Genomic DNA, 15,437 nt, shown 5'->3' on the forward strand with positions numbered 1-15,437 from the left:
AGTGGGATCGAGCCCTGCATCGGGCTCTCTGCTCAGCAGGGAGCCTGCTTCCCCCTCTCTCTCTGCCTGCTTCTCTGCTTACCTGTGATCTCTGTCTGTCAAATAAATAAATAAAACCTTAAAAAAAAAAAAAAAAAAGATTCCCAGGAGGGGCGCCTGGGTGGCTCATTGGGTTGGGCCTCTGCCATCCGCCCAGGTCAAGATCTCAGGCTCCTAAGATCCAGCCCCGCGTTTGGCTCTCTGCTCAGCAGGGAGCCTGCTTCCTCCTCCCCCTCTGCCTGCCTCTCTGCCTATTTTGATCTCTGTCTGTCAAATAAATAAAATCTTAAAAAAAAAAAAAACATTAAAAAAAAAAAGTTTCCCAGGAGAATCATGGCGCCCCCGCCCCATCCCAGAAATTCTGGAGCTGTCTACTGCGACGAAGGAAAGCTGCGCATCCTGAAGGAAGGCAGACTTTTCTCCTTGTCCCCCAAATCTGCTGCTCCGCAATTGGCCCCTTGGTGACCGCTCCGCCCGGTGCTCACAGGTTCCTCCTCGGGGTCAGCCTCCCGAGTCCGCGTGGACCACGGGCCTGACTGGAGGCCCCCACAGAATGCAGGAGCCTAGACACTGGTTGGGAGGCTGCAGACATTCGCCCCGCGACTGGGTCCGCGCCCCCACCCGCGCGCAGCCCTCCTTCACGCCCCGCTGACCTGGCGGCTCTGGGGTCGCCTAGATCCGGAGAGCGCCACCCCCACCCTGGTCCCAAGTCCGCGGTAACTGCCAGCTCTGCTGCTGCCCTCACACCCACCCCTCGCTCGGAGGGACCCTCCTTTCGCCTCAGCTGTGCAACTCGGAATCAACCACCTCTGCAGAACGTAGGAGAAAAGCTTTGGTGTACAGTAAAATGCCATTACGAAATAATGCCTCAAAACCAATGCAACTTCTAGCCACTGAATTTTATAGATGACCTTGGGACATTGTCATGGAACAAATGAAAGTGACTTAAAACTGGAGAGTTAAATAAACCTCGATAGAAGAATTCAGGGAAGTAATGTTGGGGAGCACTAGGCAGACGCGGCGTGGAAGCGCTCCGCCAGGCGCCGGCTCCGGTGCTGGGGCAGTTGCCTCTGGCTGTCGGCGCCCCGGCTGACTCACACCAAAGCTTCCGGCCCCAAGTGTGCCCCCAATCAGGAGTTGCAGCGGTTTCCTGCCCCAGTCGTTGGAACAGCGTCCCCGCCCCTCCCGCGACAGTATTGTGATCTTTGTGAACACTAGGCACACTTTTACCTTCGTGGGCGCCCTGACCCATAAAACAGAAAACATGTATTGTATGTGTGCGTTGGTTTTAAGAAAATATATTAATGTTAAATATTATACATTTTCTTTGACCTAAAATTTAATTTTTTTTTTCTTCCGGTTTAAAGACATTAAAACACGGGCCACTGGGTAGTTCAGTTGGTGTGCCTTTGGCTCAAATCTGGATCCCAGGGTCCAGGGATGGAGCCCCACATTAGGCTCCCTGCTCAGTGGGGAACCTGCTTCTCTCTCTCTCCTGTGCTTCCACACTCTCAAATAAATAAATAAAATCTTTTTTAAATTTAAAAAGGAATAAGAGAAATTAAAACATTCGTGGGCCCATGAAAGTATTGTGGGGCTCTAAGCATTTTGCCCAATGGAAAAGTCAGGCCAGCTTGTTCTTTTTTTCTTTCTTTTAAGATTTCTATTTATTTTCTTGTCAAAGAGAGATAGAAAGGGAGAGAGCGCATCAGCAGGGGGAGAAGCAGGCTCCCTGCTGAGCAAGGAGCCCGATCTCAGGACTCTGGCAACAGGACCTGAGCCAAAGGCAGTCGCTCAACGCCCTGAGCCACCGGGGCTCTCCCAGACCCACATGCTCTGCTATTGAGTCCTCTACAGGGCAGCTGGGGTTCAATCTCAAGAGGTGGTGAATTCTAAACCTGCTCCAAATGAGAATCTGTTTCTCCCATCACAACTTCCATGTTGTTGTTCCTAGAGATGAGGCCAAGGATTGAATAGCTGCCCAGCTATACGGTTTTATGCAGTCTTCTACGAGTCTATATTTTTGTGTAAATAAGCAAATTTCCCAAGATGAAAATTAGTCCTCCCCAGGTAATCCTGCTAACATTAGAGCAATAAAAACAATAACTTCTTTCATTGCAGCAACTCATACAAATAAAAGAAAGACAAATCTATTTGTTTTATTCTACTCAAAACACTTCTGACACCAGATGTGTGGGTTTTCCACACCAAGCAATTCTCAAATTCTCAGGACACTGTCACACAATTCAATTCAGTTTTAACAGTCTATGCTTGCAGTAGGCATCAGATCTCACAAATTAAAGGCTCAGTCTCACTAAACTGCCCCTACTTTTTTTTTTTTTTTAAAAGATTTTATTTGTTTATGAGAAAGACATAGCAAGAGAGGGAACACAAGCACAGGAGAGCTGGAGAGGGAAAACCAGGCTCTCCACCGAGCAGGAAGCCTGATATGGGGCTTGATTCCAGGACTCTGGGATCATGACCTGAGCCGGATGCAGGCGCTTAACCCACTGAGCTACCCAGGTGCCCCTAAACTACCCTCACTTTAAATGTCAGTCTCAAGTCCTGATCTTCCATACTTCTGAGTGACCAGTTATAATTTAGGGTTTTCACCATCCAACCTTGAGTTCAATAATTTACAAGAACAGCTCACATAACTCAGTAAAGCATTTTATTAAAATACTGGTTTATTTTAAGGAATACAACTCGGGACCAAACAAATGCAATGGATGTGTAGGGCAAGATATGGAGAAGGGGCAGAGAGCTGTTCTGAGTTGCCAACCTCAGGACCTGTGGTTGGGTTCTACAACCCAGAAGCTCACTGATACCCGGGTTTAAGGATTTTCATGGACACTTCATCACATATTCATGATTGATTATTAAATCAGTCCCCATACTCTATCCCTTCCCTGGAGGATATGGGGTGGGGCTCTAAGTTCTAATCATGGCTTGAACTTTCTGGTAACAAGACTCCCATCCAGGAACCCATGAATTGTTGCCTTTTTAGAATAAAAGAAGCTCCTATCACCTAGGAAGTTCCAAGGGATTCAGGAGCTCTGTGTAAGACATTCCTATCACCCCACCACTCAGACAAGTACACGGATTTCAGTAGCTCTGTATCAGGAACCTGGAACAGAGACCAATACATATATTTCTTATTTCACAGCAAAGATTTCTTCACCATTCATTTACAATTTAAGTTTACTAAGATCAAGTACACCAATACAAAAACACCTTTCGAAAGATATGCCTCATTTTTTAAAAAAAAAGATTTTATTTATTCATTGTACAGAATGAGATCACAAGCAGGCAGAGAGACCGGCAGAGAGAGGGGGGAGCAGACTCCCTGCTGAGCAGAGAGCCGGATGCGGGGCTCCATCCCGGGACCCTGAGATCTTGACCTGAGCTGAAGGCAGAGGCTTAACCCACTGAGCCACCCAGGCGCCCCCTAGGCCTGGGTTTCTATAACAGCCTAGCCACTCCACACCGGTGGCACCTAGAATCCTGGCAGGAAAAGGAGGAAAGGGGTGGGTTTGGATGGGATGCCAAAACCTAGAGGTAAGGTGAAGGGACTATGGGAAATAGTCCCCTTGGAATATAGTCCACACTTTCAGACACTTGTGAACTCCATTCCCGTGGTTTTTTCCCCCAGAGAAACCACAACAGGAGGATAAGAATAATCCCAGTTAACATGTATTGATCATGTATACCTTGCTGGACATTGTTCTAAGCCGCTGAGCTTTCCCCCGGGCCTGTGGTGGATACTCTGACCAACTTCCCCTTTCTCTGGAGAAGTAACGCGTCTCGGAAACTCACCGAGTTGGGAACTGGAAGCAAGCTCGCCGGAATCTAGGCGTACAAGCCCCACACTGCAAAGGACAATTCGCTGGTTTTCCCAAGTCTGTTGGCCGCACCGCCCTGGCACTCCTCCAAGCCGCCCAGGGCGATCACAGTGAGGAGCGCGCGGGCAACCAGGGTTCTGGGAATTTCGAAGCTGAAGGGAAGAAGCTTCCTGCGACCTTCCCGAGGGCGAGAGAATGCCCGATCTGTAGGAGGCCTAAGGTTGCAGGTGAGTCTGGAGGTGGGAACGTGCGCAGAAGCAACGCGTAGATGCCAGGAGGCTCCCCGAGACGCAATCCGAGCACAGAACCGCCAAGGCCACGGAGCTGGTGGAGTTCTTGGGGCCGCTGGCTGCCGGCGTGCTGGATCTCCTCGAAGTCCAGCGAGCGAGCGAGCGAGTCTGACAGCCTGCCACGTCCCAGTCGCCTGGGCATCCGTGTACGCACGGGAGACCCCAGGACCCGCCCCGTGCACCGCAAACCAGGCGACGGAGGGTCCCCGCGGGGGGACCCGCACAGGCCTCTCCCGCTCCCGCGCCTGGTCCTTCCCCAACAGCCAACCAGGAACAAAAGTCAGAAATAAGGATTTGAGTATTTTCGTGAAATTGTATTATGAAAGCAAAGAGGAAATCTCCCTACGTTTATGAAGGCCAAATTCGCACTGATCCGTTCTAACGGACTGAATGCTCGCAGAGGAATCTCGGGGGCTCCCGGCGCTCCCGGCGGGCGGCGGCGGCGGCGGCGGCAGCAGCGAGGGCCAGGGACCCAGGCCACAACGGGTGGGACCTAACCCACGCAGCGTTTGAAAGGCGAGGGCGGCTCCTCTGGACTGTAGGAAGGCGACGCTCCGAAGAGTCCTCTGGCAGCCCCGGAAACGGCTGCGGTGGCGGCCGGCGCAGGGCTCTCCCTCCAGGCTCCTCCGGCGAGCCGGTCGTGGGGCTTTGAGATCGGGGCTGGAGGTTCCGGTCCTTGCTACCGAGTGATCTGCTTCTGGGTCGGTGTCTCGGGCAGTGTGGGCTGAGCAGCCCGCAGGGGTTACAAAGCAGCTCCTGGTTGAAGTCCTCGTCGTCCCCAGAGAGTTGGCCGAGCTTAGGGTAGAGAGGCAGGGGCCACGGCCCGCAGTCCTCCGGGCTCAAGGCTGGCAGCGTGCGGGGTCCCGGCATGTGCTCCGCCGAATCCCAGGCCTGCCGCACGCAGCGCGGGAGGCTCTGCTCCATCGCGGGGCTCTGCTCCATCGCTTCGCCACCGCTGAGCCCACGGAATGTCTCAGGGATTCCCTGTCCGCCTATTTGTACTCCCCGGGGCTCCCAGGCCCCGCCCACTGAGAGGGTATTAGGCTGGGTGGTGACTTTTTGCAAGTAGGCTTCTGAAGATGAGGCTGATGAAGTTGACGCAAAAGTCAATCAAAATCCCCTGCTGCTGCTGCTTCTGCTGAAGTTGAACTTTGTTGACGGATGAGATTAGAGTCTGGGTTTGTTTTTTTGTTTGTTTGTTTGTTTGTTTAAGATTTTATTTATTATTAGAGGGAGAGAGAGAGCATGAGCGGGGAGAGGGGCAGAAAGAGGGAGAAGCAGACTCCCCGGGGAGCAGCGATCCTGACGGGGGCCTAGATGTCAGGCCCTGGGATCATGACCTGAATTGAAGGCAGAGATTTAAGCGACTGAGCTACTACCCAGGTGCCTCTAAAGATGGGTTTATTATTTTTTTTTAAGATTTTATTTATTTATTTGACAGACAGAAATCACAAGTAGGCAGAGAGGCAGGCAGAGAGAGAGGAGGAAGCAGGCTCCCTGCTGAGCAGAGAGCCCAATGCGGGTGGATCCCAGGACACTGAGATCATGACCTGAGCCAAAGGCAGAGGCTTTAACCCACTGAGCCACCCAGGTGCCCCTAAAGATGGGTTTAAAAGAAACTTTAAGTAGAGGAGGCTAGGTCAAGACAAGCTATTTGGAAGGTTACTCTTTTATTTAAAAAATTCTACATGCCTGACACTTTTAGGTAACTTTACATCGAATGATTCTCATGGCCCTTCTGCTGGGAAAAAAAACAGCACTTCTGTTGGCATATGTGTCAGTGCATCCATGCCTACATTTCCTTGATCAAAAGTTTACCTTCAGTATAACAAAGTCAGTTTAATTCAAAGAGCTTAAGAAGCATCTTTGGCTCATTGGTGCTACACCTGCAGAGTTGAAGAAAGGGCTCCTGCTCTTGCAGAACTCACGTTTTAGGGGGAGAACAGAGTCACAGGAAAGAAACCATGAGGATACAGCTAACCCTTATTCCCTATAGTGGTTGATTTCATGCTAGGAAAGACAATTTCTAATGTTTGAGATAAATCCCCCATCCCAGGCCTGTCCTTTTACATGAACTGAGGAAAAAAGACAATGGCAGAGGTAAAATGAGAAATAAGTAGGAGAAAATAAAAAGAGGACAGTCAACACCTAAAGAGGGGGAGAGAGAAAAAGCGGGAGAGAGATTGAGTTGGCAGTTGTAGGGAGATATAAGGAAAAACGAAAGAAGAGCAAAGTATGGACAACAGGAGAAGCAGCGGGGTTGGAAGCTGTGGTCAGGGGAGCCAGCAGCGCTAAGATGAAGGGATTCATTGGACTAATATGGGATCTTTGCAACTAACTCAGGGCATGGGATAAAGATGTTTAAGACGTTCCACTGGGCTGAGTATAAGAGTGGGACAGGGATGCCTGGGAGTCCCAGTCCTTAAGCCTCTCCCTTGGGCTCTAGGTGTCTGCATCAGGCTCCTTGATCTTCAGGGAGCCTGCTTCTCCCTCTGTGTGCCCCCCCCCTCCCTCTCCTTCTCTCTCTGTGTTAAGGAAATAAATAAAATTATCTAGGTAGTTATTTTCTCAAGACAAGAATGAGGGGATTTCAAGAAGAGAAGGCAGAAGGAATGTTTTATAGACTTCACAAATGATCACTGACATTGATGTGCCATAAATGCAGGTGGGTTTTAGAACAAAATAAGCCCCTTTTCTTGTCCATCTATACCAAAAATAAGTGTTGACCTATTGTTAAGGAAAAAAGGTAGCATGAAAGAATGCAGATTTGTGAGAGTGGTTAATGACAAGAATGTGTATAGGCAGGGGCTGGACTTCCTTGGGGAGAGAGAGAGTCTCTCCTGTAGGGCAAGAGGGTTCCTTTTTCTAGGGTTTGGGGTTCTAGTCTTAGAATGAGGTAGCCTTGTGTGTTGATTGTCTCCTTATTCCTAATCTTTTTGCTTTTGAGAAACCAGTCTGATAAAGCGCAGTCTCCTTAAGGAGAAAACCACAGTAGTGTCTCTCACACGTGGTGCAGTGTGCAAGTTGATGACAGCGGTGGGCCCACCTTCCTGAAGAAGGGGGAATGGCGGGGTATCTGCTTAGCACTAGTTATTGCACAGAATCAGTAAATGTTCTGATTCTAATTTGAACCCTTTTTGTGCCCTATCAGAACACTACTTCTTTTTTTTTTTTTTTAAGATTTTATTTATTTATTTGACAGACAGAGATCACAAGTAGGCAGAGAGGCAGGCAGAGAGAGAGAGAGAGGAGGAATCAGGCTCCCTGCCAAGCAGAGAGCCTGATGCGGGACTCGATCCCAGGACCCTGAGAACATGACCTGAGCCTAAGGCAGAGATTTAACTCACTGAGCCATCCAGGTGCCTTCAGTAGACTACTTCTAAAGGGGTTTGTTTTCCTTAGAGGATCATAAGGTACTTCAGCAATGATTTTTTTTAATATTTAGTTTAATTTTCTACCATTTATATTGTTATTTCCTGCAATCCTTTTGTAAAAACCGACACAGCTGTTTGATTTCAATGTCGTGTAATGATGCTCACACTCGGTGGGAATAAAGAAGGGGTAGTCCAGGAAAAGCATCCTGAAAGAGAGGAACCCTTTTGTTGGTATGAGCACACGACAGCAATCTTCTATGAGGGTGACTGTTCGGGCACACAGAGGGTGAGCTAATGGGTGCCCATGCAGTCTATTTAATTAACTTTTTTTTTTTTTTTCAAGAAAGGAAGATTAAAATGATGGACATTTCTTATAACAGGAAAATAATGTGGCTTCCAAGGAGTCCTCATCCAGTGACAAATGCAGAGAGATGAGCCTGCACTCTTTACTGCAACATCAAATCTAGAGAAACATGAGATAAAATATATACATAATTTTGGGGGGCCAAAAAAGTTGGTTTTGTTAAAGCACAGGGACAGGACCAGGTAGAGTGTTATTTAGAAAACAGGATGGGAATTCTCGCAAACAGAAACATAAAGCATCTCTGTAAATGGACTCCAGGTCCCTAGGTAGTGGGTGCTGAGAGCAGGAGCTGCCTCAACTGGCAAGTGATTATGGAAGCTACTTCAGCAGTGACCCCCAAAAGCTGGCTTCAGCTTTTAATTTAAAATATTCAAAATATTCAAAATATGTAAATATTTAAAATATTTCACATATTTTACAATAAAATTATTTATTTATTTAAATTTCACAGCTTTGCTGTGCCAGATAGCAGGGACAAACCCATCCCGGCCTAAACAGTGAGAGGATACTTGTAGAGAGAGGAATTGCCTGGGGGCCTAGAATTTACAAGAGTGGAGGTTCCCAGCGGGAAGCCTACTACTCAGGCAAAGACCCACTGAGCAGCACTCAAGATCACCTGCCTGTCCCTCCAAACTGCACAAAACATGGCGCCAGTTCCTTTTAACTCCCCTAGATAGAAACTGCTGACAAAGAAGGTGATTTCTTTGGGGATCTTCAATTTATGCTGTCTAAAATCACAATGTTACTTGCAATCAACATTCTACTGGTCTCTAGTGTCTGGAAAGTCACTGCCTCAGTGCTTCCCTCCCCACCTTGGTTGGACCTACACCCTCTCAGCCCCATTGCCATGGTCACTGCCTTCCCAGTGTTCAAGAGTTCCCATATAGCATAATCAGCCTCCAGGACAGCTTTTCAAAATCATGCCTTCCATTTTGTTTTCTAAGGGCCGCATAGTTTGGGATTGTACAGATATACCATGATTCTTTTCCCCAATCTTTTTTTTTACTGAAAAGCACATTTGTTTTTGAGTGAGAATTTCTTGCTTGTAAGGAAAATAATTTCTGGGCCAAAAGAATGCTCGCACTGAACGTCTCCTATAATATTGCCTGATTGCCTTTCCAAAGAGTATTTCACATTCATGCCCAAAATGGGTATCTGAGAGTTATTACTTTTATTTTTTTTTAATTTGACAGAGATCACAAGTAGGCAGGGAGGAGGCAGGCAGAGAGAGAAGAGGAAGCAGGCTCCCCACTTGAGCAGGGAGCCAGATGCGGGGCTCCATCCCAGGACCCTGGGATCATGACCTGAGCAGAAGGCAGAGGCTTTAACCCACTGAGCCACTCAAGCGTCCCCATTTCTTTGATTTTAATGAGCTTTGGCCTGGGTCACAGCAAGCCTTTCAGCCCCAAACCCACCAATACCCCTCCCGTCCTGACACCACCCACCCAAAAATCAAATCCACAGGCTGAGAATAAGGAAAAAAGGCTTTAATCGTGTCATGTGAGATTAGAATGAGAATTGTGCCAATTCCTCATAAAGACCTCAAGCCTCAACTCGGTTGGGGCCAGCGCGGGGTGGGGAGGTGGGGGGGGGCGGACGTGGCTGGCGGCCTTAGTCGGAGAAGTCCATACAGACAATGAAAGCCCCCAAAGGGTGTCGCAGGCTCCTTCCAGGGCATTGGCTGAAGGGGTGCTGGGGGTTGGTGTGTCTCTTGGCTCCTTCCAGGGCATCGACTGAAGGGATGCTGGCGGCTGGAATTCCTTTCCTGGCCGGGTTCCACGCTGTTTTAAGCTCCGGTTTTCAGCAGCTTCCGAGGGCGGCCCGGGCTCCTCGGGGCGATCTGGCCGCGGGTCGGTGCATCTCCGCAGGCATCTCGGAGCTGGTTCAGGCCCCAGCGGGCAGCGCCGTCTGTCGCATCTGCCTCTTGTTGCGGTGACCGCAGCTCCATCGCGGTTTCAGCCTGGACACCTGCGTCTCGATGGCGTTTCTGGCCCCTCTCGCCTGGGGGACCAGCTCCGTGCTCGGGGCAAGCGTGGCGCCACGACCCGCACCCCCAGTCGTTCTCGTCCCAGCAGAAGTGGGCGTGATGGCAGGAGCGGCGGCTCAGCGCGGGGAAGTTGTCCAGCGCCCAGGCCCAGGCCTGTTCTCGGTTCAGGCCGGGTGGCATGTGGGGCTCCGGCGGTGCCCACCAGCAAGACAGCTCGGCCGGCGCAGGCAGGGCTGGCTCCATCGCTCTGTCTCCGGAGCAGGCCGGGACGCGCGGCCAGTGCATTAGACGCAAATGATGGAGTCGGCGCGGAGCGCGCCTTTTATACTGCTCTGGGGGGTCTGGGAGGTGGGGACAGACGACCTAAGTACGTAAGGTCGAGCCGTATTTGCTTGCAAATTGCTTCAGAGTCTGATACGATTAAGGAGAAAATCTCATCATACGACTTGGGAAAAATCGCACCATTCTCCGAGGAGCTGTTGAAAATTTGACTTGTTTCGGTGATTGGATTAAGGGAGGGGCAGGGAGAAAAAAAGGAAGGTCTTTGGAAAGTGGTCCAGTTCCTGGCTCTTCACACTCACTGTAGAAAACCCTTAGAAGCTCCTGGGTGGCTCAGTGGGTTAAGCGTCTGCCTTCAGCTGAGGTCGTGCTGGGATCCTGGGATTGAGCACCCAACCCCCCGACCCCCCGCGCCCCGTTCCCCAACACCCCCTCACTCCTGCCCTGGCCACTCAGGAGTCTGCTTGTCCCTCCTCCTCTGTCCCTCTCCTCACTCATGCTTTCTCACTCTCTCTCCCTCTATCTCTTAAATAAATAAATAAAATCTTTTTTTTTTTTTTTAATTTTTAAAAGAAAGAAAGAAAACCCCTCAGCTTGTCAGGCACACGTAGACAAACCACATTTTTAGGGCATCAGAGAGGATTGCCTGGTTTTAGACAGGTGATGCTGAGCGTTAGATGCTTAGGAGATGACAAACATGGCTTATGCTGGAGCTGAATGGAAAGGATAGGTCCTCATGCATGCATATCAGGGAGGTGAGTAAATAATTAGGTAGAGGTGGGAAAAGGAAAGTCCCACGCTTTACTTCAAATTGCATTTTTTCTATTTTTGTCTGCATTAGATTACTTGAATCAAAGGAAGACTTCAAATTTGCTATGCTTTTCATACCTATTGGGTAAAAGCATTGAGTCAATGCCACAGTTTCGAGTGATTTTTTTTTTCAGACCCCCTATCCTGTTTTATGTGATTATGTCAATTCTGTCATTAGTGATTGTCCTTTCTCTGCTCTCCCTACTTCTATTGTAATTCTTCCCATTAGAAACAATTTTTATGTGTGTTTTTGTATCAGTCTTGTCATATGTGGCATTCTTTTAAGTGTATATATCTTGGGGCGCCTGGGTGGCTCAGTGGGTTAAAGCCTCTGCCTTTGGCTCGGGTCATGATCCCAGGGTTCTGAAATCGAGCCCCACATCGGGCTCTCTGCTCAGCAGGGGCCTGCTTCCTCCTCTCTCTGCCTGCCTCTCTGCCTACTTGTGATCTCTGTCTGTTAAAAAAAAAAAAAATAAGTGTTTATATCTTCAATTCATGTAAGGTTATCAACTTATATGTATAATTTAGTATTATTCATTTGCAAGTTTCTAAGGTTGTTACATGTACATTTCTTTTTTAAAAACGTTTAAAAAAATTTTTTTAACTAATCTCTTCACCTAACGTGGGGCTTGAACTCACAATTCCAAGATCAAGAGTCCCATGCTCTTCCAACTGACCCAGCCAGGTGCCCTTGCTACACATTATTTAATCTGTTGTTTCCAATGCTGAAATATTAACATCTGATGAACCCTCCCATATTTTACCTATCTGCTGCCCAAAGTGAATATTCAGAATGTAATTACCTTCACCACATATGATAGTCTCCTTATGAGTAAATTTCTTTAAGATACATACACATGAATAGAACTATGCCATATAAAAGTACAAAAATCTGGGTCACCTGGGTGGCTCAGTGGGTTAAAGCCTCTGTCTTTGGCTCAGGTCATGATCCCAGTGTCCTGGGATTGAGCACCACATGGGGCTCTCTGCTCAGCAGGGAGCCTGCTTCCTCCTCTCTCTCTGCCTACTTGCGATCTCTGTCAAATAAATAAATAAATAAATAAATAAAATCTTTAAAGAACAAAGTACAAAAACGTAAATTTGTTCAGTAATGCCATATTCTTCTTCAGGATACATGCAACATGTACCCTGCAAAAATAATGCATGAGTATTATGCAATGCACAAATATTTATTTATTTAGTTTTATTTATTTGACAGAGAGAGATCATAAGCAGGCAGAGAGGCAGGCAGAGATAGAGGAGGAAGCAGGCCCACTGCTGAGCAGAGAGCCCAATGCAGGGCTCAATCCCAGGGACCTGAGATCAAGACCTGAGCTGAAGGTAGCGGCTTGACCCACTGAGCCACCCAGGCGCCCCTCCTCACAGATATTTAGAATGACTCAATATCTAACATCTGCCAGGTCCTGATGGTTCAGAACAGATCAGTAGTGGTGGTAGCTTCATTTCAGTGCGTTCTGCTTTCTCCTTGGGAGCCACTTTGTTGTGTGGTTCTGAAAGCCATTCCTGATGCTCAGTCAAAAAATTTTTCATGAAAATAAAAGAATTAAAAGAATTATCTCATGCCAAAACTATTTGACCATATTTCATTTCTATTCCTAAAAAGCATGTCTCTCTGCCTACTTGTGATCTCCCTCTGTCAAATAAATCAATAAAATCTTTAAAAAAAAAAAGAATGTGTTTTTTATATTAATCATGATTTTTAGTTGAGACCATAAACTTAAAAAAGAAAATTTTCCATGGTAGATTGATTGAATTGGGTTTGAAAATGAAAGGTACTAATGCACCTACAGAAAACGGGACAGGGGATTGTAGTGTTGGGACGGAGCAGATGCCCAGGTCTCCAAGCAGAACAATGAATGGGGAGAGGGACAAAAGATTATTTGTGATGCAAAAGAGGTTACAGGGGTGGTGACCCAGTTCTTCAAATGGACTTTCACTTTCCCAGTGTTGTGGTCTCCTGATGAATGGTTCAACTCAGAAGACTTCAGACTGTGTTTGGACCAGTGTTACCCCCAGAAGCTCCAGAAGGGAACTGCTTGGGTAAAGGGGAAGTTCCAACCCTTTCTGGAGGAGTGACCCTCAGCAGATAATCTCACCTCTCTTGGTCTCCAGGTGTCATCTCTGAAATGCGGACCAAATCACCTCTCATTACAAGGTAGCCTTCATGAATTTAATTTCCTCAATTATTATTGTGATTATCATTTTTCTCAGCATTATCATGGATAGAATTATAATCTTAATGAGAACAAATATTAAATACTGCCTTTTGGAGGAGTTTTCTTTCTGTAAATGAATTATTTGCTCCCTTCGTATATCATCATCGGTGATGTTTGGCATAGTAATATATCCCTCTTCGCCTATGTCAAACAGCCTACTGACAAAAGCATCATACATTATGGATTTTCTCACCTAGATATTCACATAGTTATCCCCAATATTTAGGAAGCACATTTTGATATCCTCCCCATGTTTCAGGTGCTGTGATGAGAGCCACACAACACGAAGATGAAGAAACTGCCCGTAGCTCTCAGACCTTACCTCCCAGGGAGAGAGCAGAGACACCGTCAGGAAACCATCAGAACACAGCCAATGTTGTGAGCATTGCCAGAGATGATTTAATGACCAGAAAGAAATATTCTAAACCTGATACCTTCCTTCAATGCCAGATTTTTATTGTTTGCCTAATTGCGGGGGCCGGGGGAAATGGACTACAGTAGAAGTAATAAATGAGAAGTAACAAAATAGAAAAATCAAACAATAGACAGTAGAGATGGCAGATGATGAAAGCTCTGGCTAGTTGAAAGGTTAATGAGAGCAATTTAGGATTCTCACAGCTGGGCTGAAGATTGGGAAAAGATACTCAAATAGGAGAGCCCTGCCTCGGTTGTTAGGAGGAGACCACCAGGAGCTGCCAGGGACTCCTGGGTGACTCAGTCCATTAAGAGTCTGTCTTTGGCTCAGGTCATGATCTCAGGGCCCTGGGATTGAGCCCCCCCCCACCTTGGGCTCTCTGCTCAGCAGGGAGCGTGCTTCTCCCTCTCCCTCTGCCTGCTGCTCCCACTGCTTGTGCTTGCTCTTTCTGTCAAATAAATAAAATATTTTTTAAAGATTTTATTTTTATTTATTTGACAGAGAGAGATCACAAGTAGGCAGAGAGGCAGGCGGGGGGGGGGGGAGCAGGTTCCCTGCTGAACACAGAGCCTGATGAAGGGCTCGATCCCAGGACTCTGAGATCATGACCTGAGCTGAAGGCAGAGGTGTAACCCACTGAGCCACCCAGGCACCCCAAATAAATAAAATCTTAAAAAAAAAAAAAAGGTGAGGCCAACACAGAATTGTTTGAACCCAGTCATAGCTGAAATCCAAGGGAGAGGGGAGGCACGCTAGCCTGTGTTGTGGGTGGACCAGAAAGAAGTCTTTAGAGAGAGCCCGCAATGGAGTGCATCTGCAGGTGTTCAGCATCCATCACCAACAAGGTCCGATGGCAAAATATATTAATATAATTCAGGGCAGGAACGAAGAGGCATCTGGGCTCTCATACTTGATTGTGAACATTGACCAGATCTCTCTTTGGATGAACTAAGGTTCTGAAGTTCAGAGAAAATCCTGATGCATAGTAAATGCATATGAATGCATAAAGCACATTTCATGTTAGATAGATTCATGCTGAATCTGACATTGGGAGCTCAACTGATTATTATTTATTTATTTATTTAAAAAGATTTTATTTATTTATTTGACAGACAGATCACAAGCAGGCAGAGAGGCAGGCAGAGAGAGGGGGGGGAAGCAGGCTCCCTGTCGAGCAGAGAGCCAGATGTGGGGCTTGATCCCAGGACCCTGAGATAATGACCCCAGCCGAAGGCAGAGGCTTTAACCCACTGAGCCATCCAGGCGCCCCTCAACTGATTTTTTAAAAAATACTTTATTTATTTATTAGAAGGAGAGAGGTAACGTGAGCCCTCCCATAAGCGGGGGAGGGACACAGGGAGAGGAGAAAGCAGACTCCCTGCTGATCAGGACCCTGGGATCATGACCTGAGCCCAGGGCAGGAGCTTAACAGATTGAGCCACCAAGGTGCCCCTCAGCCAAGTTTTAGACATATTTGGAATGTATCTTTCATATACACACAGATAGGTAAACTAATCAAGTTTTTTTTTTAAGATTTTTATTTATTTATTTGACAGAGAGAGAGAGATAGCGAGAGAGGGAACACAAGCAGGAGTGAGAGAGGGAGAAGCAGGCTTCCTGCTGAGCAGAACCCAATGCAGGGCTCGATCCCAGGACCCTGGGATCACAACCTGAGCTGAAAGCAGACGCCCAATGACTGAGCCACCCAGGCACCCCCTAATCAAGTTTAAAAAAAATATATTTATTTATTTGACAGAGATCACAAGTAGGCAGAGCAACAGGCAGAGGTGGGGGGGGGGG

At 47.5% G+C, this 15,437-nt stretch overlaps 1 protein-coding gene and 1 pseudogene across 1 annotated transcript; both read right to left on the reverse strand.

Annotated features, from left to right (window-relative positions):
* LOC132027502 (tax1-binding protein 1 homolog) overlaps positions 1-893 on the reverse strand; it is a 12,795-nt pseudogene extending 11,902 nt beyond the window's left edge.
* A 3,656-nt stretch (positions 894-4,549) lies between these two features.
* Positions 4,550-5,113, reverse strand: ANXA2R (annexin A2 receptor). The gene has a single exon (XM_059416321.1). The coding sequence runs from the start codon at positions 5,111-5,113 to the stop codon at positions 4,550-4,552; it is 564 nt and encodes a 187-aa protein (XP_059272304.1).
* Positions 5,114-15,437: the final 10,324 nt, after the last annotated feature.

The sequence above is a fragment of the Mustela nigripes genome, chromosome 12 (genome assembly GCF_022355385.1).
Source record: "Mustela nigripes isolate SB6536 chromosome 12, MUSNIG.SB6536, whole genome shotgun sequence".
Lineage (NCBI taxonomy): Eukaryota > Metazoa > Chordata > Mammalia > Carnivora > Mustelidae > Mustela > Mustela nigripes.

Coding starts and splice junctions, on each gene's coding strand:
- ANXA2R (XM_059416321.1), bottom strand. CDS start 5,113: ATGGAGCAGAGCCCCGCGATGGAGCAGAGCCTCCCGCGCTGCGTGCGG.